The 26,167-nt window shown below is 40.5% G+C and overlaps 1 protein-coding gene across 1 annotated transcript; it reads right to left on the bottom strand.

Annotated features, from left to right (window-relative positions):
• Window positions 1–1,072: 1,072 nt before the first annotated feature.
• Window positions 1,073–25,590, bottom strand: PANK4 (pantothenate kinase 4 (inactive)). Its single transcript, XM_033007531.2, has 19 exons — window positions 25,291–25,590; window positions 21,944–22,026; window positions 20,897–21,105; window positions 18,624–18,807; window positions 17,985–18,077; window positions 16,294–16,447; window positions 15,112–15,293; window positions 13,546–13,627; window positions 12,313–12,413; window positions 10,440–10,595; window positions 9,359–9,471; window positions 8,796–8,883; window positions 6,767–6,918; window positions 5,231–5,286; window positions 4,601–4,650; window positions 3,143–3,250; window positions 2,641–2,741; window positions 2,071–2,139; window positions 1,073–1,497 (listed from the first exon to the last, which is right to left on the bottom strand). Exons 1-19 carry the CDS (start codon window positions 25,448–25,450, stop codon window positions 1,284–1,286), a joined length of 2,355 nt encoding a protein of 784 aa, XP_032863422.1. The 5' UTR covers window positions 25,451–25,590; the 3' UTR covers window positions 1,073–1,283.
• Window positions 25,591–26,167: the final 577 nt, after the last annotated feature.

Raw genomic sequence — 26,167 nt, forward strand, 5'->3', positions numbered from 1 at the left:
GAACCACTCGACTTATGAAATGCAAGACCTGGACTTGTCCTTTAGGTTTCCCACCCCAGGGTAAGGGTCACTGTTTTGCTGCAGAGGATGTTTTGTCCTAGTCAACCTGATCAAGAAGTATTTAGGAAGAAGACTGATAGTTGAAATCCAACAGGACCAGCGCATGAAGTTTTGTAATAAGGCAATTAAAACAAAGTACAAGTTCACCAGGCGAGGGTGAGGCAGTGACTGATGGGTATTTTGCATCATTCTCTTGCTCTCAGAGAAGAATCTTTGACATTCATGGGGAACAGTTATCTCAGCTCCATATTAAATAGTTCTCTAATTAAGCTGGTTTTCATTTCAGAGCTGGTATGACCGATGCATACACATGTTGGTTTGCAAATTCAGGGTTAAATTACTCCATTTATGTACTGCACATCTGATGCAGGGGAAAAAAAAAAAAAAAAAAGGCAAATTCAGTTACTTGGAACTGGTTTTAACCGCACTGCATAACCAAGTCTTATCAGTCCCAGCATTAAATAACTGAAGGCAACAGAAACTAATGTGCCTGCAACAGGAGGACAGCCGGGTCTTCCTGAATAAAGCTCTACACATTCACTTTGAGGGTGACTTAGTGAGACTCAACTTCCACCTGCTGCTCAGTCACTTTGTACCGTTGCCGAATTCCCCTCCCACCCAGCTGTTAACAAGATCAAACAGTGAAACAGGAGTAAGGAGTCCTTCCACCTGGTGGTAAACTAGTGCTGTTCAGTTCTATCTTAACTATGGCTTAAGCGAGGTGTGTCAGGTTAGGAGGTGGATCAGGCCTTCAGTCGAATTAACTGCAAAGAGCATGAAACGTTTTGGGTAAGTTTAAAAGCTGACATGGAAAATGCAATGTCAGATTCACTTAGCACTTTAAAAACTATTTGGTATGTGCCATGTCATTGCTGGCAGAGTAGGCAGAGATGTATAAAAAAAGGTTTCATTGACATTTAAATATATTTCTATATGAATGTCTCACAGAACAAAAAAATAAAGTCTTTTCATCACAAATACTGCAGCATTAAAATAAACACTTACCAAAATAAACAATGAGTGATATACATATATATATTTGAGTGTGTATACTATAGAGTGAATCATATTGTTGCTTTTTAAGTCACAAAAGCACAATATAAATACGGAATTTCCTGTGAACTCTTTTCCCTGTTGTAATAAAAATACATTCTTTACAGTTAAAGTAAAACTAGTGCAAGTCCATTCTGCTGCTCCTGTTCACCCTGCGGACTGGATCCCTATCATTTACATGGCACCTCATACTTAAAAATGACACTGAAAATCTTCCCTCCGAGACGATCAGCGAGCCAGGAGTTTTTGATAACAGCAAGCTTGAGGCTCTCGCACTTCAAAGCCGCGTAGTAATTGGTGTGGATGGCACGGCCCATGCCTTCGATGATAACCAAGTCTGTCTTCCGTTCTCTGACCAGCACAGCCAAACCTTTATCCAGACGGCTGAAATGAGAGGGCTGGTTTAGAAACAGTCGTCCTTGTGCATGGCGCGAGAGACAGGCTGCTCTAAGGGCTTCATCGTTTACATAAAACGTGGTGGGATCTGGAATTACTGATGCTAGTAAGCAGGAACACTTTAAATCAAAGGAAATGAGATTGAAACATAGTTTTAAAAGCTTCACTAAATGCATGCAGAATTGGGATTCCCCAGAAAACACAGGTAAGTTCTGTCTCCAATAGAGAAACTAATTAAAAATAAATGGGTTAATAACATGAAATGCTTCTTATAGTCAAGTGGATTTCTTGGCCACATGCAGAAATTTCACATCATCCATAACTACACTGCTCACGACAGTGACAGTGTGTCGTTGCTGAACACAAATATGGTAAAAAAACTGTCCAACAACTAGTAAGGCTTGGTCAGTGTTACAGGTCTGTGAATCCAGACTAAGCAACTCTTAGTGGTTGTGCAAAAGTGACTCATCTCAGGAAAGGGGGCTGAGATTCTCCAGAGCTGGCTCTGAACATCCTGCAGCTGATGGAGACAAACAACACATCCCTGCTTTGCCAATCTACCTTAGATCCAGACACGGAGAACTCGAACCTGTCTGAACCAACAGCAGCTTCTCTTCCCTCAGTGCAGATCTTTATTTAGAAAAAAGACAAAACCATTAAACAGTTACCTCAGCAGGGTCATGCGAATGTGGAACAAGCCAGACAACAACAAGTATTTAAGTTATCTTTGCAAAGGCTTCTTTTCCTGCTAGGACTTCACCAAGAAACATCATGTTTCCTTGAGCAAAAGGATTATTTAGTCAGCTCTGCATCCTCTACCAGGGATACTTGATGTGTGAAATGTATGTCGTTTCCTCTATTCTTTTTCACATAGAAAATTTATGTTTTAGTAGCTTGAGTGCTTATCAGGGAAAACACAGACAAGAAATACATTTATGGATGTTCAAGAAAGATCTGATTTCTAAATTTTGCACCTTAATAACAGTAAATGATCTGCTTTAGCTTACTTCCAGGTTGCAGATTTCAGACACTAATAAATACGGTTAAATACGAACTAAGTATGTAACAAGGAACCTCCTTTTTCCTTCTCTGTATTCTATGAGAGATAATGAAGAGTGGTTATGGCCTTACTGGATAATGGGGTCCATTGCTGCTATCCGTTCAGTGACAATCAGGGATTCACTGTAGGTAACGTCGTTTAGGGCAGGGCCAGAGTTACAAGCCAATATAACCTGAGGTAAAGATGTCAGAGGAGTTCACCGATTAACGCAGTCCACAGCCGGTGTTAGAGCTGCTTGTTTGTTTAAAGTCACCACTGCCTGACTTGTTTTACAAAAGAGGAAATGCAAAGACAAAGGCTGGAGGCCCAAGCCTCCTCTCCCCTCAGTTATCCAGCTATTTCAGATCTTTGGAGACAAGAGACCCCTGTGCAGCAGACACAGGGCTGACAGCAGCTCACTCTGCTTCACTACCTTTCAGTCTACTTCAAGTTAGACTTGGGAGTTCCCGGGGTTTGGATTGTTCCCAATTTAGGTGTTAGGAGCCAGTCTGTACTGCTGGTAGGTGGTCAACAACCCTTTCACCAATTCCCAAAGCTCCATTACATAGTGAATTGACAATAAAACCCACTTACCTCTGTCCCTCTAGAAAGAAGCTCTCTGACAAAAGGAAAGACTCCTAAAATTATGTCTATTCCACTGTTATCTGCGAAAATTAAGGCACATTTATGAGGGGGACCCTCCTGTAAGAGAAAACCAACGTATTCAGGATCGAGTTCACAATTCATTTCAGTGAACAGTTTGTGTTATTTAGAACAACTCGCTTTGAGACCCCACATGTTATACCCTTCTATGACTGGCAGTTTTGGTTATCTAGCAGCAGCATAACTCAACAGAACATCACCTACCCTCAATCTCAGGAGAAACCCTTTTCCCTATCGCTGCCTTTGCACAGTTCTTTAAAAAGCCTTGAGTTGCTTTGTTTGACGTCGGTCTTTGAAACTCCCTGAGTAAAACCTACATCTGCCAATGAAAGACCCGCCTGCCTCCAGCAGCTTGGAACAAGATCGTGCTTCAGAGGCCTCTGGCCCTGCCTGGGAGCCCCGACGAGGGCGAGCATTCCGTCACGCCTCGCAGCCGTAATCGGCAGTGTGGGCAGCTGCCGCCGCGAGCGCGGTGGTTATCAGGGTGAACCTACCTTTGGGGCTGTTTTAAGCTAACAAGCTGTAGGGTGAACAGGATTCCCTTCTGCCAGGAAAGGGCAGGACGGACTGCTGGGGGCAGTGACATCCTCAAATGAAAAGATACTGCCTACTCTCCATTAACCTTTTCATTTGTTCTGAATCTGATGTTATGAAACTCAGTTCAGTTCATACTAGCAGAAGAATTTTTATAGTGAACAATGCTTAATTCCTAACAAAAAATTGTCAGGACAGTGCTTGAAGCTCCTTGTTTATCACTGATATGTAAGATTAGCTGATACTTTTTTTTTAAGACATAATACAAAATGATTTGCAATAGTCTACTCACACCAAACCTTCTGGCTACCATTTCAAACACAGATTTACACAAAGAAACAAAAGCTTTTCAATTAACCTTAATTAATGAGTAATAGATATTACATGGGGCAAAAAAAATCTTTGCTAATTGATAAGTTAATTACTTCCAGCAAGCTCCTAAATTAAAGTCTTTTTTAGGTTGGTTACTCAGAGGGAGGAACAATCCAAACTCTGCATTTGGGCCCAATTTTTTCAAAATCAGGGGCTAATTGTATAAAAGCAAGTGCCCTTGTAACAAAGGGGCACAATGTGGTTACTTTGGAACAGCTTTGAAAGCAGTTGGGTTCCAAATGCTGCAGTTTCTGAAGGAATTCATCTAAGAAGCTTGGTAAGTAATGAAGTGTCAGACTAATTGCTTTTGTTCCTTTCTTTATGGTAAGGCTGCTGAATTACTGGTACTGTGTTATCAGAATTTATTTTGAGTTGTCTGAATGGAGTTATGTTTAATCTGCTAAAAAAAATGAGATTAATAAAGTGGTTTTATGGTTAATGAAATTAATTACTTAACGGTTAGTAACAATCGTGGCGGCATACCTTCAGTCTCTCTAGCCACTGGCTGTAGGAATCTTCTAACCAGGGACGTTCTGTGTCACAGACAAAATCACATCAGCATTTCTTTTAGGCAAACAGTAATTCTGTATGTTATGAAAAGCAGGAGGTGTCTCTTTACAGATGCTTAAGCATCTGAACTCAGGTTTTGAACGTTAAATGTGTAGATTCAAAGAGTTCCTGAGCTCTTAGTTATGGGAATAGCTCAATTACAGCATTATGGAAATGGAATTTTCATAATAGAGCAGTGAAGTCATGCAAGTTGGCCATCGTAACGACTCATCCTGGGATGGATGGTGTTGTACCTCCCAGGACAGTCTCCTTGACAGGGTTAGAACAATGATGAAAACAACATGGGCAAGATATTCTGAATATCTGCGTGGCTAAGCCTTCTGTTCAAGGAGAGCGGTTTTCAGATTTCAGTTCCTTTGGAACGCAAACAGGGACATCCCACCAAAACCCTGCAGCCTGTATTTCAGATAACCCTAGCCAAGTACTAATGACTTTCTTGTCATCTAGGCAGCAGAACTGCCACAATAAACACATTCACACTCTCCTCCACTCTCATATTAACACAATATCCAGTTCCATCCACCACCACAGCTCTCCCTATACCTTGTAGTTTTGACTTGGCTTCTTCAAATCCAAATTGTGGCTCAGATTCCAGAACACTGTATCAGAAGAGAAATAAAGGGTACACAGTTAAGCAACTTCATCTCACATAAATGTAATTCAAACAATTCTTTAGCAGGTGGTCAGCAATTTTACTGCACTGGTTATAATGGGGAGAGTGGATAGGTCCAATGACTGAGAAAGATACTTTGTGCTTATGTTAAAAACAAAAGGCTTATATGTACATTAAATTAGAGTTCTTATGCTAACAGAAAAAAGCTTCAGCAAGATACAAACATTTGCAGGCACTAGACTACAGGCAAAAAAGACATATTTTGGTCTGCAGACCACCATAAAATGTAGTTGTAGTCTAAAATATCTACATGGTAAAACAGTGCTTTACAAAGTCTAATTTGACGATTGATCTACAGAAGTTTTTTCAAGTTGCACCTCTGTGGGAAAAAGAGGAATTAAAATAACCAGATACAGGTTTTAAAAGCTACTGCTATTGGCTATATGTATAGTAAAGTAGCCCCAAACGTAGCTGGTGATGAGGATTTACATAATGAGGTGGCTGGATTCTAAGCTGTCAGTTAAAATATTATACCACATGGGCAGGGCTTGCCAGTCAATCTCCTAAAGTTCCTTAAATCTAGTACGAAGTGACATTTAACTTGGTCTGTATCTCTTAGTCCCTTCCTTAAAGAGAATGAGAGCTACACTAACACGAGTGGTGAGTAGACTAACTGCTCCAGCTGGTGTCAGTTCAAGTTTCTGGTCATGGGCAACTTCGGAAGTAACGCAGGACTGAGAACACCCATGTAGCCCTGAATCGCCTTGTTTCTGATGGACTTTTCTTGATTTAATCAGAGGGAAAACTCCTCAAAGATGCAGAAAGGGAAAGGAAGTGCGGAATGTCAGCTGTGAAACAGTATCCCTCTCCCATGCTCTTGGATCTCTATTATCAGCCCCACAAAAAGAAAGTTCTAGAATTGAAAAATCAAAAATATTTCCAGACTGTTGGCATTAATATCCTTAAATGAATTCATGGCTGCTGACAGGATATAAGGAAAAAACCTCCCCAAATGGTAATAGAAATGTATGTTGATCAAAAAGAATTGTAACTAGTCATCCAAAGAGACTACCCAACCTAACTTACAGCCTGCTGAGTAGACACTGTGATAGCAGGACAACTGGAGGGCGCAGAAAAATAGCGTATTTTCTATTCTAGGAACACATGACAACACATACCCAAAAGCAGTACTAACAACAGTGCTACAAGCAAAGCAGCCAGACTAGAATATTAAATGCTCTATCACTTAATTCAAACACTCACAGTGACAAGTCTACCAGATCTAACCGGTGGAAATGTAAACTCTTCCACACCACAACAATGGTCATAAATAAACAACCAACATTTGATTAAGGTGAAATACAAACTACAATTAAAGTTAATTGGTGCACTTTATTTTCTTTAAAAAAAGAACAAGTGGATATTCTGTATCTTAAAAGGGTGCTTTTAAAATATTTAACACCTACTCTGAGACTGCTTTTGCTCCCCAGTCAAAGACATTCCCCGCAAGAAGTCCTTTCACCAGAGCAAACTGCCTCTCCTCCCAGCCTAATGAATCCAAAGATTCGATTACGCTTTGAAAACATTTTAAGGCTATGCCATTTTCTTTCTGCTTTACCTGTAAGAAAGACATGAAACGTTGGATTTATAGACAAAAATTTCTTACCCAGCATTGGTTGTCTCAGTCCCAAGACCACGTTCAAGCATTCTCCTCTACGTTCATGGCCTCTAATGGACCAACAAGTTACTGTTATCAGCATGCTTAGTATCAACAAGAAAAAAGTTTATTGGGATTCTAATAAAAAGCTTCACTAGTGCTAGGATATGGTCTGTAGCCCAAGAATTACTTTTCTTAATAAGCTAGAGGTGCAATATATCTGGAACAGACTGGGGAATGAGAAAGTGGACACATAAAAAAAAACTTTAAGTAGTAACTAGAAGGATTTTGATCCATCAAACCCAGGTAATTACCATGAGAAGGCTTACCACCAGCAGTTTTACAAAAACTGGAGATTTTTTAGGATTTTTGAATCAAGACTTTCATCATCTCAGATGCTTAGAAACTCTTGAATTTTTTTTTTTCCTGTGCGTCTATCTCCAGTGAGATCAGTGTTACATAGCTAGTTATCTTGATAAATTTAAAAGTGATACTGGGTACCATCTTTACGTCAAGATCTCTTTTTGGCAATATCTTGTCTGAATTGCCACCAAGCAAACATAAGTAAAAGCCACTTCACATATTTTTTACCTCTTTCTTAGAGTGAATGTAACATCTGAAGTACAGCTAGGAGAACCTTTTATGTATTTTGTAAAAATACATCAACAGTCAGAAAAAAGCCTCTAACCAGATGCTGGCACTGTTATTATTTATATGTCCACACAGGCAAGTGGTGAAGATCAGACGTACAGAAAGTTATTTTTGAGAAATACAGACTTTACACATCCTCTCCCTCAATCACATTATGTTACAGAATAAAATGAGTAAATGGCTGCACAATGGCATCAACTATTTCTCAGAGCTAGAGGTTATGAATTTGTATATCCTCCAACCCAACTCTGAGTATCTCAAAAATTACAAAAGTAATCAAGACTCCTTTTACAGCACAGCAGTGAATTAATCCAGAGATAATATGCAGGAAAACCAGCACAGTCTGGTTTAAGGACTGACTGCCTCAGCTGGTAAGGGAATGTGTGAATGGTTTTGGTTTTTTTCCAGGCCTTTTCTGGACATGATGAGGTGGGGGAGGATGGCTATCTATTTATGAATACTCCCCCCTCCTCTTCCTTTCATTTGCATGGAGCAGTTGTGACTGTTAACTGCTCTACAAGATAAGCATACCCAGTATCTTTTACAACTGTCTGCAATGAACATATTTTTTGGAAAGTACTTACATGGCTACAGATAACTTTAAACTTGAAAAAGGGCTTCCACACCATGAAGAGAATTATGAGAATGAGGAGAAGGGGAAAAAAAAAAAAAAAAAAAAAAAGCCTGAAGTCTGCCAGACTGCAGTATCGGCCTCAAAAAGGGAAATAAACTGACTGTGCTCAAAATTGAAATTCTCAGGTCGCTTGTGAGGTACCCCAGAGCCAAAGCAAAGGCTTTGCCGCACAGCTCGCTCAGTTCCCAACTGAAGGCAACGCCTCCTCCCTGGAGGAGCGAGTTACAACAGTGTCTGGTGACAGACACCATGTGCCCCTCAGGAACGGGGCTGACACCATCACTTTGCTGCTCAGAGTTCCCAGGCAACTGTAGCTGGTGATGGTTTTGGTTAGCATTATCCTCACCACAAGCAAGTTTGAGGTCAAAGTCTTTACATCCCATTACCCATTGCTGTTTCTCCCCAGTGACAACCACCAACTGGTTAAACCTGCTGCAAGGCAGCCAGCTACTAATCTCTCCCCTATAAGCCATTACTTATATAAAGTTTCAGAGTATGGAAAAAGTGTCTTGAACTTACATGTTGTCCACCCTGTAAAGCAAGAACAACTTACCTTTGAATAGGGATCCGGAAAATTGAACTCGTTTAAACAGTGTTCCCTTGTATCCAAAAGACTTCTAACTGTTAAGGTACCATACGCACTTTAAGAAGGGAGAAGGGGGAGGGGGAAAGAGATCAACTACTTGAAACAGAAAAAAACCTTATTTTTTCCTGTTTCCTCCATAAGTCATAGCATGTCACACAAGCACTGAAGTTAAAAGGCTTTACATGCCACATGTGCTAAACACTGACCCTATGTGGTAAATCTACTATACATTTTATTTAAATACACAGAGGGAAAATGTTCAAAGCAGAGCTAGATACTTGAATTAACATGCTACCATTTTTAATAATAAATTTTCTGCCAAGATATAATTCCAATACATGTGATCCAAAAGTTCTGTGCAGACGACTTGACATTTGGCACATCAACTTGCTATAGCCTTCAGCCTACGTAGCTTTGAGTTTGCTCTGCTTCATAACTTAATTAGCCCTATTTAGCTTTTAGTTAGCTTTTAATATGCTCTGCTCAACAGAAGCAGCAAGTAATGAAAAAGGGAAAATAAAGACACTTACAAAGGCTGCTGCCTGAGCGTCTGGAGCTTATTCCAGTATTTCTGTCGGAACTTTTCAGCTCTCTGCAGTGCATCAATAGAGTCTGGTTGACTGGCTGCAGCACGCTTTGCCACCTGGTAGACAAATGAGGCAAGACTGAAGTTATAAAATTAATTCATCCTCCATGAAGGTCAATCTGAAAAATAACCCCTCCATCTGCTATACTGTTCAGTGCCTGCATACTATCTAGTCCCTCCCACACAGCAGCTTCCAGCTTTCCTTTAATCCAACCACCAAAGAGTAATTTTAAATACCTCCTTTCTTCACAAAAGTTTTAAAGTTTGTTTTCAACACTGTACTGTCAGAAATTAAACACAAGTTCTAACAACTTATAGGTGGGGAAAAAACATAACAAATGCACGCTCACACAAAAGGAGAAACAGGCAGAAATTTAACAGTCCACATCAACCCTTTGTGTTCCTTTTTTCTTTGCTACAGTAAGGCAAAGTCAATGTGGTGCACCTGTGTTTTTCCCAGCTGTTTTCCTCCTGACAGGGATTCACGAATTTTCTGATTTAGATTTGTTTAGTAAGCACACATAGCTCTTAGGTACTGGCATGCACTGACTGAATCACTTTCACAGTGCAGAAAAAATAACTCATGTCTGATTAAATCATGCTATTTGAATGCCAAAGGGGCTGTAGGTCAGTGGGACTGCGCCCAAGACTAAGAACAATGCGAGTATTTTTGGCCTTTGCCTTTTTGGCCTTTGATTGTTTAACCATCCTGCTTGCCAGCTCCATATAAAGTGATGGTAAGTGCCATTTAAAAGAGAAGATGCTTTGAAAACACCTTAACAAAAAAAGAAAAAAAAAAAAGCACCACAGGAGAAGAACACTTCTGCCTTTGAAGATGTCAAGCACTTCCTTAGGAGACTGGGAGAAAGTCAGATGCCTCAGTTAACAGGGGAAAGAGGAACTACTTGCACACAGCAGGTTTGACACAGCAGGTATATTTTGCAGGGTAAATATTTTGTTCCACAGCAGATTTATTTGTTAAATAATTGCATCATTCATACATTTGACTGTTTTGTGACATTTACCCCATCCAGTGCCTCCTCAAAGCAGGTGAGCCAGTATTTTCTGGCCATGGCATCATCTGTGAGGTCAACAGTGTCTGGAATATAGGCTGAGGGGTCTTTTAGCAGCGGTAGGTTAACAAGCGGTCTCTCCAACCGATCCATTTCAAGCATGTCAAACTAGGTGAAAAATGAAAGAGATTTATTAGAACTTACTCAGAAATATATTCATAACATATTAAACTAGTACAAGGGCTACAGAAGTCCATCCACAGTTAAGACTGACAAATTTGCAGACAACTATAGTAGAGGACATGTCATCATAAATAATTCACTGCCCTGCATGGACTATTTATCCATGCCCACCCTATAGATAGTGATTACCAAGTTTCATGTTGAAAACTTACTATAGACCCTTTATTTTATTATTTTCCCTCCCTTCCTTCCCAGTACTGTCAAATCTGCTGCACTATCAGATTCAATGACAGGAGCACCAAGAGCTGAGCACAGGCTTATTTGTAAAGGAATGCTGCTCTGCTGATTTACAACTTCCTTTTACAATCCTGATAAAGTCTCCAAAACTTTTCCTTATGCCTTGTGAAAACAATGCTTGGAATCAAATTTCTAAGGTTCGAGATTAAATTCATGTGAAATACGTATAGTTACACATCTCTGTATAGAAAGTGTGCCGTATTTCTTGTGTCTAAAAGAAACTTGCACATTTACCTTTGTTTTATACAACTATCTAATCATATTGCATTTGTGAACAATGCATGGCCCAGAAATATTCAGACTAAGTGAAGATTAAAGCCTACAGTATAACAAGACTTTGTGGACATAAACCAAAGTGGTTGCTATAGAATGACTGTCTTCAGTATGAGTTTCACTGCTGAATAAATAATTTTTAAAATCTGTCATATATTTTATGATTAAGAAGGATCACATCGTTATTTTTTTGGTCATATCTGTAATCCAAAATTTCATTATGATAATTTCAGTTACAGCAGAACTTAAAATTAGGTGTGTGTTTTACATATAGGCACAACCCACAAAATCCATCACCTGAAGCTCATAGTGAGCTTATATTAAGGCTTGGTCTGGGCCACCATTCAGTAAGAGTTCTGCACCTCATCTTCACACCTAAAAAAGCCGAACAACCAACAGAATACAACTAACCAAAGCCAACACCTGCTTTCCCCGCCCCCTGTAGCAAGTATAGGAAACTAATTCCCAAAAACTAGGAGGAGAGAAATCAGCGATGAAGAAAATTTTAAAAAATGTGACATGAAAAACACTGACATGCAGACTGGTAAAAGACAGTAAAACACAGTGAGCTCCATTATTGTAGCTTCTTTTCAAAAGCACTTCAGTAGATGGAGTATTAGAATATTTTAAGAACCTTAATGTATTTTCTGATTGCTTACTGTATGCCAGTTTCACTGTGAAATCGGAATTACTGTATTGTCTGTGTGTTTAAGAGATGACTGGGCTCATGCTCTTCTGTTCACTTATATATTTCTCTTCTCATAGGAAGTAAATAAACGCTGCTTAAAGACAGTGGAACATCAGATTCAAAATTCTGAAGCGCAGTATTTCACCTGCAGCAAAATCCAGCTACTTCAGAGAAACGGTAAGAGATGAATGTTCCCCCCACATGCTTTGGTGAGGGAGAATAAGACAAAATAGTAGCCACAATCTGGTTTTATGAGACGTTGCATCAAACTATCACACTGGACACAAGACAACATCACACATGGCACAAGACACCATATTAGTCACTTCTTTTGGTAAGCAGGAGTCCCAGGAACAAGCAGCAACTAGCTTGAGAACAGTCATCTATTTTCAAATCACCATTACGCAGAGAAGGCAATCAGTTCTAGAAAAGACAACCACATACTGTACCACTCCTTGTTCTCTGCATAGGGTAAATGTCAGGTGATGTGCTCATAAGACCAGAACTGCCAGCATAATTCTCTCCCCAGCTATACTGATTTGGATCTAGAAAAGAGAAAGACAGAGACACACATAATCTGAAAATAAAACTGAAAATACTCCCATGAGTGAGTCAAGAGTTAGCATCCCTTCAGAGAAGCTGCTTCACTACAAAAGCCATCTTCCCATCCCCTCTGACCCCCAAAAGAAATGTTACGACCACTCAATGAGTTACCTAGCTCTAAAGAGGTTCAACCTGAATGAGACATAAGACAATTAAAGTTATAAAATCACACCTTTTTTTAACCTCCTTTCCTTGTCACTAAGGGCTATAACCAGCATGCCTTCACAGTGCTACCACCATAATTTCTTATTTCTAAATCTAGATCCATTATTAACAAAATACAATTACAAAACTCTCAAAGCACAATATAAGTTTCATATAAACACTAAAGTTACCTCTAGAACTTTTTTTTTTTTATTTGAGAAAAAGTTTAATCAAGTTCAGATGTACAGTACATGCTGCAGAAGCAACATCTTTAATTCCTCAGTAGCTGGTTCCTTGCCCATATCTATAAAATGGGTATGAAAATAATTCCACATCCATTATTCTGAGGAATATTTGATATTTACTAAAACTAAGTAGCATTAACAACCTCACTATCTGTTCCACTACAACTAATACACTGACTGGCTTGTTAGTATATCAACAACAAAAAAAAGAAAAGAGAAAGGGCAGAATTCAACCAAAGCACCCTGTACCCAAATAATGCTGGACAGAGGTGTCTCATCCATCTTTAATGTCTGTGAGGCTTTTCACTCTCAAACCAACACAGTTTTGAGATGCTGGTCTTCTTCAGTACATTAACTGAAATCAGAAGCTGGCCTCTTAAAGAGGGGGATGTTCTCGGAAACCACATTTCCCCAATCTGATTTAGAGTTATGACTGTTCTTAGCAGAAATGCAGAAAAGAGAAGAGCCAAATCCTGCTGGCTTCTCCAAGGTGAGCAGGAAAAACAGTGAGAAATTAAGATGTCCCTGCCAGAATACGTAAAACCAAAGCCCAGCATCTGCATTTGTTAGTGTCAAATATATTTATTTAGGCAACAACTTACATGCAGCCTTTTAAGAGAAACTTGGACATTACACTGACATTTCAGAACACAGCATATACAGAACATAGCAGTGCTGTACTTACTGTCTTGTTCAGCTCCTTTTAAAAATGCCCCAATGGCTCCCAGGTAGCCTTCATGTCTCAGGAACAATGCCTGAACCTCTCCCTGCCACAATATGAAACATTGCAATTGGATGGTCCCTGATGGCTAATATGTACTTCTTTGTCACTAGTTTTACACTTAAATTTAATAGAAACAACTAGAAGATGGCAATATTCATTTGTGCTACATTCTAACACATTCAGTAACTTTAATGGTGCTTCTGAAACACAGCTTCAGGAGGAACTGCTTACATACATCATTCCACAATTATTAAACAGCTGGGGAAAAAATACATGCAGAAGTGGTGTGTATTCTAAGCCTGCACAACCACAGAAGCAGAGGGAAGCCAGTGCCTTCACTAGAAAAGACCACTGCATTATTCATGAATATTCAACTCCTCTTGCTTGAACAGGCTGGAAATATACAGTCATCTGATTTCTAGGTCAACAACATAAGTGTGCACCACTGTGCATCCAACACATTGGAGACATTGCTCATTATCTTTGTTTCATTACACTGCTATTCAACATTCAGTAAGATCCAGACACTCTGTATCCATAGGCAAGCATTTCCCCCATCAGATTAGTTAGTTTAATTGTTAAAATAATACACGAATGCTAGGGAGAATAAGAACAGCCTCCAGCCCAGCAGCCGGGTCCCTTAGCTCTCCTAGCAAGGCTGGGTGAGAGCCTGCTTTCTCTAAAGGAAAATCTGTAAGACTGTAAGAACAATTTACACTGAGGTAAACTACAGTAAAAGATTAGCTACAATCCATGGTGAGATTTGGATTTGAATCACTGATAAAGCTGCAGTTTTGCAATAGTTTTTGTGAAACCCAACAAAGTTTTACAGAAAGGGACCACAATGGTGAACTAAAGGGGAAAAAAAAAAGCAGCATACAGGAGTTGCTTGCCTGAAGCTCTCAGATGAGAAAAAAATATTTTAATCTATTCTATAAAATTGCAAAAGTGCAGGAATTAATCTACCTGTAACAACCATTAAGTGAGCTTTTGGACTTGACTGTTTTTCTAGTGAAAAATCTTCAGTATTTTCCACAGCTTCAAAACCTGCAAAGAACTACAGCTTTGTTGTTTTTTGGGTTTTTTTTCTTTGAACAACAATCAAACAACAAAAACCCCCCACTGATATTAACTGCTAACTATCTCAGCAGAACAATCCCACATTGCATAGCCTACGGGGTGAAAAGAAATAGATGCAAGTCAGCAAGAGGAATTGAATAACAGTGGTAGCTATCTAAGAAAATAGTGAAAACTCATTACTTGGCAGCTACAAGACAGACTGTCAATCAAAAAAATAATAACAGAGAGAGGGAGGGAGGGAGAAAGAGAGGCCAGACAGAACTCCCAGGCATTTCACATTGATTTTACCCCTCCCACAATAGATCTTTATAGCCCTGACTTACCTACCTAAACAGTAGCCCTCTAAGCTTACTTCCTACACAAATTCGCTTATTAAAGTCTCCCAACAGCCTAGAAAGATAACTAAACACATGACTTTGCTATTAGGAAAATCTCTGTTTTCATTACCTTGGAGAAGAAGTTGATACTGTAGGTTATTGTACGCATAGTAACAGGGTGACCCCGAATAAAGAATCCTCCAAAATATATTTTATCTAAGTTATGGAGTTTGGCATAGAGGCAGGCGAGTTGACCAATGTCATTGCTGATCATATGTAGTAAACTTTTTGCCATATCTTCTTTGGAGAATTCTTAAAGGAAAGAAATAGTAAACCAAATTAAACACAGCTGAAGAATGCTCAAATGGACTGTACTTTTCTAACAGATAGCCTACAGCTGGAGGGAAAAAAAAAAAAAGGAGTTTGACCCGCCTCTTTATGTGTGTAGAAGAAAGGTATTGCTCCCTCTGCTGCCCCCGCCCCCCCCTCCCCCCCCCCCTCAAAAATGTTTTATAAGAAAAGTACTTCAAACAACAAGGAGTGTGTATTTGACTGAAGATACCATGAAAAAAATACTAAGCCTCTGTGAAATATTGCTTGAAAGAAACCTGCTTGAAAGGCAAATGGCAAGAACTCCATTTCTTCTCTCTAGGAACCACAGATGATGGTTCATCCATCCATCTTGACCTGAGATGCACTGCAAGCATTTCATTATAATACTGCAAATAAAATTTCAAATTATAGTAAATCACTGCCACAGGTCCTTTTCTGGACCAAGACAGACACGTATATTTCCCCCAGAAATCAATTAACACTGGGCTAACTAGACAGCTATTTTTGTCATTCCCGATGACTTACGCAATCCCAAACTGAAAATTCAAATGCCTGCTTGTAAGGCAGTACTACTTAATATTTTTAATCAATAAAATATTGTACAGGCAAAACACACGTAGTCAAGATCATGAACAGGACTGGTGATTACCTGGCAGCTCTACATGTCAGATCACTATAAACATCAGATGCCCAGGGGCCAGAGGAGATGGTTGCATTTCTCCTCCTCATTAGTTTCAAACACCAGCTGCAAATAACTGGAGCAACTCAAGCAGCGCTCCAAGTCCCCTCTCAGCCCAGCATGCATAACGTGGGGAAATCGATAAGGCAAGGTATGTTTGTGCTGATGAATCTGGCAATCATTTCTCCATCCATGTAAGTGTTCACAGGAAGGTGGCACAAGCAGCAGGTCCATGCTGACAGACAACATAAAGTATCAACCATATAGCAAATCTTGGGTAGATCTTTTGTATACCAATACCTTTATCTGCTGTAGTAGATTTCCCAAAGCTGCTAGCTATCAGATTTCCACTCAGCCCCAGGGTCTGGTAGGCGCCTCCATACACATCTTTCACCAGCATGTCTACATTTGTGTGCTGTCCCTTTGACGCGAGTTGCAGCAATTCATCAAATTTCTGAGGATGAGAAGCAGAGTTACTCTAACTTTCCTGGACAGCCAGAGAACCTTGCCCATAGACCCAGAGTTCTGCAGCATCTTTACTGACCAAAACCTAGGGTTTTGGCTTGTTTTCGAATCAAACCTACCAGCAACAAATACATTATTTCTAATTACAAGGATTTATCCAGAGTACATATCTTATCAGACAGACCAATTTTAAGCAGAGCTCCTTTAATGAAAAAAAGCACAACTGTCCTCTTCAGTTATCTGCCATTACCTGAAAATAATTTGTTGAATTTCCCCTGAAAACTAGAGATGGATCAGCACATACAAAATAGTCAGAAGCCTCATGCATCTCTTATCTTGGAATGAAGTCAGAAACACAGTAACTAAGAGCAAACAGAATTATGTCTTCTTGAAGCCTAAGTAAAAAAATGTTTAAAAACCAAAAGACTAGGTCTGCCTTTACTGTTGCAGAAATGCATCAGTGTCCCCGAAATTAAACTTGCAAACAATCTGCATTATCCCAATACTTAATTTATAAGTCTGCTAACTCTAACTTCTTCTACAAAATCAGAGAGAACTAAGAGTAGATATTGTAATGTTCTAAGATTTCTTTTTTAAAAGCATCAAACAAAATATTGCAAGTATGGGTCTTCCCTTTGACATTTTTTAATTTGGTGTATATGTAATTCTAGCTTTTTCTATGCCACTGACATTTAGGGACACCTATTTAAGCCACATGGATCTTTGAGACAGGAAAATCCAGCATTATTTAAGACCTGAGTTAGGCAGTGCTTTATTCTGGCATATCACCAACCTGGGATTTAAGTGACGAACCCCTGAAACTGTGATGTCTAACACAGAGTTAGAATTCCTCCTCTCTACCCGCAGACATTTTGCAGTAATTGGATGTTCTCTGCTTTGCTTCTGCAGATAATACTGCAGGAACTAGGCAGGCATTTTATGTTGAAAAGGATTGCAGAAAATTAACAGGCCACTTTGAGAAGGCTATTCTCTGCATTATAGGCATTATTTGTCTTTGTTGACAAACTCCTTTCTACTATTTTACTCCTTTTTTTTACCTTTTTACTTTTTAAATTTTTACTCCTTTACTATTTTTCCACTGATCGGCATCTTATCACTTTTGTCCCTCCATTTTTCTAGTATCTTTTTGCATTTAAAGCTTCCTTTTATGCATCAGAAGTGTTGAAAATATGAACGTAAGTCAAGGACTCAGCCTTGTTATCTAACAGTCTAGGGCCACAAGCACCTAATGGAGAGTATTAAAATTGTCCTGAGCATTGCATAACTGCCTGTTCTGTTTCTGCACAAGGGCAGCAATTCTTTGAATAAAAGGTAACCCCCCCACAAAAGACAGACATAATTTTTTTCATCTTCTAGTACACAAATGTTGGACTTCTGGTTTCCCATACAAACATTACTTAAAATAATTATTTCTCCCTGTTCAAAGAGTTTGGCATTCCGACATTTCAAGCCTCCTCTTAGCATTCCATTTAATCCCATGACCCTTAAAACTGACACTTCAATACCTTTGTTTTTGTGAGCAGTGCTCCAAGACCCCAGAAGGTTCCACCTCCAATTGAGCTCCCTCCAATCCATTCAAATTTGTCTTCTGTTTCTACCTGTCAATAAAACAACGCAGATTTGTCTAGAAAGTCCTATGATAACTATAAGACACAGTTAGATATGAGAGCATGCAGGGGTTTCTGACCACTGGAATTAGTGTAGGCAGAACCATTTAATTGTGTAAATATCAGGTGAGAAGTTCTCCAGAGGTGCGTGTTCTACATAATTATACCACAAGCAGTTTCTGAAATCTTTGTATTTAATTCTTGGCCAGTAATCCCAAATACAGACACAAAATTTGGTCCCCTCAACAGTGCACCAAAACAAGTAAACAACTATTAAAAATCACTCTGATCTGACAGCCTTTCTCCTCATCAGTTAATGTAACAACTTCTCTAAACACTATATTACATGTGGTTAAACAGGAACTATGGTAGTGAATGGAAAAGCATCTGTGACTCTGTAAGAAATGGAAATTTAAAATAATAATAATTATTTGCTTTCTAAACTTTGTATTACCTGAGAAGAAACAACTAAAAATCTGAAACAGTTCAGATCACCTCTATCAAATTCTACAATAAAACATTTTAGCAACCACTCACCTTCACTATAGAAACCCCAGAGCCAATATTCACCAGTAAATAAGGGAAAATATTTGGGTGGTTTGTCTGAAATCGGAATTCTGTATCTGAATCTTTCTGGTATGCAAACACTTCATGAGGTATGTTCCTTAGCACGAAGTTGCATCCTTTAATTAGGCACGTCATTACATCTTCTTTATCTACTCTGAGGGGAAAGGGAAGAGAAAAAACCCTTACATAAATTTCACAGTCCTACTGATAAGCAAGTCTGCTTTTAGAACAGTAGTTTTTAAAGACTTTACAAACAGGGGATAGTAACCCACACCAGATGGCAAAAGTCCAGCTCTCTTAAAACATGAAACCTACATCTGCCTATGTGCTGATGTTGTTCTTCCATGCCAAAACATACAGTCTGAAGTTAGACTGTAGTGACACAGTAACTTTAATCCTGCATTAATCATGCTGTCATTAAAAATAATCCTGCTCCCCTGTTTGCTTGTTTACACTGCCTCCTGAGTGTCCTGGTGCTAGCAGGAACGTACGTGCACCCGATCAATAAAGTAACTGGAAATTAATCTGACAAAACAAATTCCTATCACGGAATAATTTTCTATTGCTCTTCCCCTTCCTTCTCAATAACGGAAAAAAGGTCCCCTCAACATTTCAGCACCTGTTTACGACAGATTAAAGTGACTGCAAGGAGCCTACTACTGGGACTACCAAACACCGGAAAAAAAGACATCTCACAAGAATAATAGGATTCTCAGTACATATCTTGACTATGGAGTCTGGGAACATGATATATAATTTAGGTAAAATGAATGATGTAGTTAAGTCAGCTAACACTGACTTTTGTAAACTTCTGTATCTTATGTATTGTTACTGGTTGATGGTAAATTTCTTACATGAAATATCATAAGCTTTGTTGAAAACACATAAACAAAGCACAAATATACATCTTGATACATAATGTTTATGTTTCTCAGGATGTCAAAGGTGCTGCTTTTTGGGCCTGGGGACCAATTAAGTATGTCATGACCAAAGAACTAAAAAACAGGTGTTCCACATGAGAAAAAGGGGGAATTGCCTCATTGTCTTGATTAATTCATATTTAGTAACAGCCAATAAGGTACTGATATAGGCTTGTTTGAAAAAAAAAAGCTAACAGAATCCTACCTATCAGAAGAAGAAAGTAATTTGAAAAAGTAGTATAAAAGAAGATGAACACAATACCTCAGAAGTATGTACTACATGGAGTTACAGAGTGTAAGGTGCCTTGAAGTTCCCAGTAACATCAGGTAACATTTTATAGTGATGTAAGTGAATGATACTTTTATCTATACTTACAGCAGCTTTTTAGCATGTGGTGTTTGATAAAGATGTTTGAATGGTAAATTTATAAGGCTGCAAATTCATGAGACTGCCCTTTAGGCTCCTGCAAGCCTGTGCTTCTGCATGAAGTTTAGTCAGGAGCTATACAGTAAGTTACTATATCATATTAATTACATGTTTCTGAGCACATACAGCAAAATGTTAGAAGCTTTCGGAACTTTAACTTGAGAACCTAGGCAACTATAGAGATTGGGTAGATACAGGGAAAAAAGTGTTTTCCAGCAATATTTTGGCTTGTAATAATACAGCTGTCTTGTGGATTTCATCCTTAAACTTTGAGTAGAAAGACTGACACACTTAGGTATGCCTCATCACAGTACCGGATCAAAGATTCCAAATTAATTCTTGTTAGTAACGAATTTACTAACTACTTACTAATTTATTTCAAATATTACTTCATTTTATATACTGTTGTAGGTTTTGTGTACTTGCAATTCTACTCCAGTAGAGTTCAACAGCATGTTCAAAGCATGCTACTGATAAATAGGATACCATCACTGAAATGCTGCTAGCTGGGGTGAAAAATAAAAACCGTTATCATAACCACGGTAGAGACTAATTTAACTTAAAAATGGAGTAGGTGCAAGCGAGAGCCTTTATAGAAAAAAAGCTGTGATAATACCCTCCTTTCTTGGGTTTACTGTGTTTTTCCTGAGCCCTGGGTTCCTGTCTGGCTCCATTCCTGCCCTTCTACGTGTCAGCTAAAGATACAGTTATCTTCTCGCAGCTCAGGTTCACTAACAAGTCAGTTCAGCCTGGTCTGGTGAAGATGCATGCACGGGTTCTGCTGCTTCACTCTCACAGGGCAGATGGGCAAAGTGGAAAGCAAGTCTACTAAAATCTCATGAAGGAAGGAAGAAAGAAATGCACTCCTATAACTAATTTTAAACAGTTCCACTTACTTCAATCCCAATTTCTTCTCAATAAGATCTTTGAATTTATAGGCACCACCACCTGTAGCTTTGATGACTTTTGTCTCTGTATTGACAAGATGATCTTTGATGAAATCTAGACAGGTTTCAATATAAGTGTTTTCAAACTTAATGAAGTGAAGACGAGCTGTAATCTCCTCCTGAACCGATATTTCATACAAAGGTTCATTTTCTATGTCCTTTAAAAGAGAAAAGAATTTCTTAGATCACTCAGAATCCTTCCTCAAGAAGCTATTTGATATGCTAGAGCTACTGAACATCAATACCTGTGCTTCCTTTGCCTTGAAACTGTGTTAATGCTATTAAAAACATCACATTCCAAGCTCCTTTCAAAGAATACACTTTCAACAGATCTTAATTCTCCTTAAACTGAGAATATAATAAATTCTCCCATGCGTTAGACATACATGAAATATCTGTGAGAGAAGTTATGTTTACATGAGAGCAGGGGGTTTTTTTAACAAAAGTATCATACTTATCTGTCTAGAAAATAGCTATTTTAAATACTAACTGGCAATACAAGCACTTCCAAGAAGGCAAGGAATGTAAATGAGTTTTCCAGTGCAGGGGCTGCACAACTCTGAAGCCATGCAATGAGTCTTTCAGTAAAGAGAACATGTATGATGTATCATCACATGAATTAAGATCTAGAGCTATATTAAGCTTGCAAAACAAAAAAAAATGCCAAACCCATGCTAACAGCTAATTTCTCCTGGAATATAGTGAAGGGTTGTTAACAGGAGCCACACACTCATCTGAGCTGTAGCACATGCTTAGGGATGGCTGTGTCAGGACATACTAGAATACATGTTTAAAATAAACATTTCAGTTGTGACAACGTATGAGTAACAGACATTACAGAAGGTCAAACTATAAGAAAGTTCTAGATAAAGTTTTATATAGAACAAGTTACTAGATGGTTTTCAGATGAAATATCTATTCTGTGATGAGCAGGCAGTCCAGTACTTCACTCTTATGAGTCAATTAAGTGCAACTGATTAAAGATAAAATTCTCACCTTTCCAGAATGATCAAAGGATCTCACTCTTGCCACTTTGTGCTGCACAGTTGAATAATAAGCCAACTTGGTTAATGAACCACCTGTTAGTAAAAAGATGACAAGTTATGATTAATGCCTCGCCTTAGAGCAAACAATTTATGTGTGCTTTACCTGAGAGTTCTTGATTTTTACGATTTCATCAGCTAAAGCCAGATATAATTAAGCTAAATACATAATGCAGTGAGCCAGAGAACCCTTGTCAAACTGATTTGGCATGGTTAACTCCAAATGTACTACTTAAAGTCAACTTGTGGAACTTTTCTCGTAGGCTCAACTGATGTGGGGATGACTGAAGATGAGCGGATATAAGAGGAAGTTCTTAACTGGCTAGGCTAGTGCATGTATCACTATGAAAACTCCTCAAAACACCCCCAAGTCTGCTGCTTACAAGAGGGATTTTATAAGGAGGTTTGTTACAACTGACCAATGCATGCCATGCGCACAATCAAAAAGTGCTTCATCAGGAACACTTAAGTAAATATTCTCAACTTGCTTTCAAGGACAAGCTACAAACTCATAGCTGGTTAGAAGATGACTCTATGTACTGAATAACTATTATGCAAGATTATTTTTGGCTTTGGAGTGAAGAACACTTAGAATTGTATTCCTCAAGCATGCAAGTCTAAGCAGACCAGCCTTATCACCCTCTTCTCTTCAGGCCTTTAGTCTGCTTACATCAAGGCAATAAAACTAGCAACTCGCATCTTGAAACAGAACTTAACCACTTGCCCTGTCTGTGCTGTCTTTGCACCTGACCTGCAAAAGTGAATTTATGAAGTTAAACTGAGTAACTTCTCTAACTGATTTTCCTTAGGACAAAGCAGTACCTGCTGATGCTTCTGATATACCTCTGCTGCCTTAATCAAGCAGATATTTGAGCCTGAAAGTAGGAGGCTGTTAAAGACTGTTTATCTTTGTTGAAACAAGCTTTTAATACTTTTTCCTCTTCAGAAAGAAAAAATGCCTCTTCAACCACTCCTGAGTATCAGGATCTGATTAAGGCATTGGTTTGCTTCATAAACCTCTAAGCTGCTTTGGCTGTTGGGAGAAAAACCTTTAAAACTAACTCTACATAAGAAGTGCCCTGGGCTGCAGGGGTAAACCACCCTTATCTATACAGAAAGTCACTTTTAACTATGCATTGATGCTCACAGAACAGGAGCACAAGGCAGTCTCTGTATCTCTTGGTGCTACAGGCCTCATGTGTAGATAAATTTAAGTTTGCATTCATTTGCCTCTTGCCAAAGATTTGGCAGGTTACCCCTTTCAGCAAGTTTACCATGTATCTTGTAGAGTATGCTGTGTATAAGACAGTAAGTAATTATGACGAAATACTGGGTTAAAATTAAAGTCTCACCAGTAAATAAAAACCTGGCAATGTTAGATCATAACATAATGGCTAAATTCAATGGCCCTACATTCTGCTGCCTTGTAAACAAGTGTAATCAAGAAATGCAGCATGTGCAAGTAAAAAATAATCAGCTAGTGCTTATTGCTTTGCCTTCATAATGATACTCTTATCTCTTCCATAGTGCTCAAATAAACAGGAAAATTTTTGCAACCTGTAGGAAAAAATAAGCAGCTTTCACCAGCAAAATTTAAATGAGGTCAACTTAGAGTGATTGCTGACAGACACTTAGAGTAACAAAAGCACTACAGCTTTCCTGACCTCAGATATTATTTCAGTGTACTAGCCAATGCTTTAAAGTTTATGGTAAACAAAATCCAACCTCTGTTCTGCTAGCTTGCTGCTTAAAGGTGAGATTTTTTTTTTTTTCTTAGCTTTTAAAAACTGAACTCAGTAGTTCTGTGCTATGAGAAAAAGCTTTCTTCCAAATCTCTAAGTAGAGGACTCATGAAGCTTGTGTTGGTATGTCATACTGTTTGTACTAATAATGATACAGGTGCTTCAGCAATTAATTTATCAGCAGATAAATGGTATGTAAAGCTGTGCTTTATACATCCTCTCCTAGTTTTTTTAAATACTTAAATCCATTCAGAACACCAGCTGAGACATGTAACTAGGCTTTATAACTAATCCCACAACTCTAATTCCACTCTGACCCATAGAAAGGACCAATTCCAGCTGTTATTTTAACATGCATGAAACAAGTAGCTTCTGGAGTTACGTAGACTTGTGATATGTTATGGTGCATATATTCTTCCCCTTTCACAGTAAGCCTAGAACACCCAGAGCTGTGTTAAGCAGAGGCCTGAGGGAGGCTTGCACTGGCTGAAGAACGCTTTTCTTCTGGCTTTTGTACTAAATAGTTCCACTGACCTAGTAACTGCAAAACAAAAATGTGTGAACTGGCACTTTGGGTTCTGCAAATCTCCACAGAATGAATGCTAATTCCAGCACAGGTGAAATCGTTGTCAACAGCTGCAGCTCAGCTGTGTCCCAGTACGGCCCCCCCACACCTGGACAATTCCCTCCTGGGTGCCCAGGTGCTGCTTTTTGTGTGACTCCCTGGTGCAGGCTGTGGTGCACCCAGGAATGTTGCATGCTTAGGTGCAGGGCACGGGGTGTTTCTGGGGGGTGGCTGAGGAAGCGAGTGCAGCCAGCTGCTCTTCCAGGCCCCCAGCCCGCACCAAGCCCCCTCATCCCTGCAGACACCCCGCTCTGCTAAGGCGGGTGGAACAGCTTTCCTCAGCCCTCTTTCTTCTTTTCGAGGCTCGGTTCGGGAGCATGGAGGGGCTCCCGCGGCGCCCGGCTATGGGGGGGAAATCCTCAGCGCTGATCCCCCATCGGGCCTAGAGCTGCCGCCCCGCTGCCACCGCATCGTCCTCTCACTCGAGGTCGCTGCGCAGCCCCCAGGCCCCGCCGCTGGGGTTGGGAGGGGCGCGGGCTCCTTTCCCCTTCGGCCAGCACAACTCCCTGCCCGTTCCGGGTGGCCGCCTCGGCCCGCCCGGTTGCCTCGCCTAGTCGCCGCCAAGGACGGCCCCGGGCTGTCCCCGAGCCGGTTCCCTCGGCGGCCCGTTAGAGGGCGGCGCACGGCATGGCGGGGCTTGTAGTGCCGCTCACCGCCCGCGCCGCGCCGCCGCCGGCTGCCAGGACTCCCAGTCCCGTCGAACCCCGCGCCGCCCCGTCGCCGCGCTGCCTGTCGGTAGCTGTAGTGTGCCCTCAGCATCCCGCGCCGGCCGGGGCGCCTCGGGGGACTGCTTTTCCCAGCGTGCCCCGCGGCCGGCAGGCTGCCCGGCCCCGGCGAGTCCCCTCAGTGGGCGAGAGCCGCCGCCCGTTCCTCGATCGCCGCCCGCTCCCCGCCGGCCGCCCCCCACCCTGCCCGCTGTGCCCGCACGGTTACCGATGTCAATGGCGAAGCGCTTCGCGTTCTCCAGGTTCCGAAAGATTTCGTCGGGTGGGAGGGTGATGCTCTTGTCTAAACTGCCGTGACCGCCGCTACCTCGCCCGCCCCGCTCCGCCATTTTGAACGCGACCCAGTCGTCGCCCGGCCTCATCGGCATGCAAATGTATGCGCATACATCTGCATACTAAGCAAGGCTGGCGCATAGATTATGCGAATGAGGCTGGAGCTGCCCCACGCCGGCAGGAGGGTCGCCGCGACCGCGGGTGGGGCTGGAAGTGCCCCGGCAGCTCACGGGTGGGCAGACGAGACCCCCGAGGGGCGAAGGGACGTTGCGAGGGGCTGGCCGTGCCGGCACAGAGCCCGTGCCCAGGGCCGCCATGCTCCGCCCCGTATCCCGCCCCGTATCCCCCTCCGATCCCCCGCAGCCTTACCCGAGCAACAGCTACCAAGGGCAACGCTGCTTTTGACATTCGCCGTGCTGACTCGTGCCTTGAACAGACACATGCACACACACATACATACGTATTGAGCAGCTACCCCCTTGAGACAAAAAACTAGTTTTAAATTCCCTGCATTTCAGACTGTTTGGGGACTCGGATGCATGCTACAAGATCGTAAGATACAACGTGAAGTGCCTTGGCAAACTTAATCTATTAATCAAAAGTACTTTCTATGTTTGGGAGTCAGGCATGAATTTTCCTGAACTCGCCCTTGCTGTGACCTTTCTTGACAAGTCTCTCAGCTGTAAATTTCCAAAGAATGGATGGTTAGGCATGCCTCTATTTTTGTCTTGCATTGAGAGAGCTAGGGCTTGATATTTTGGAGCTATGTATTCTCTGATGTGGAAAACAGCATTGCAGGGGTTCCCAAGGGA

Source organism: Tyto alba, unplaced genomic scaffold (genome assembly GCF_018691265.1).
Source record: "Tyto alba isolate M040663 unplaced genomic scaffold, T.alba_DEE_v4.0 Super-Scaffold_20000042, whole genome shotgun sequence".
Classification (NCBI taxonomy): Eukaryota; Metazoa; Chordata; class Aves; order Strigiformes; family Tytonidae; genus Tyto; species Tyto alba.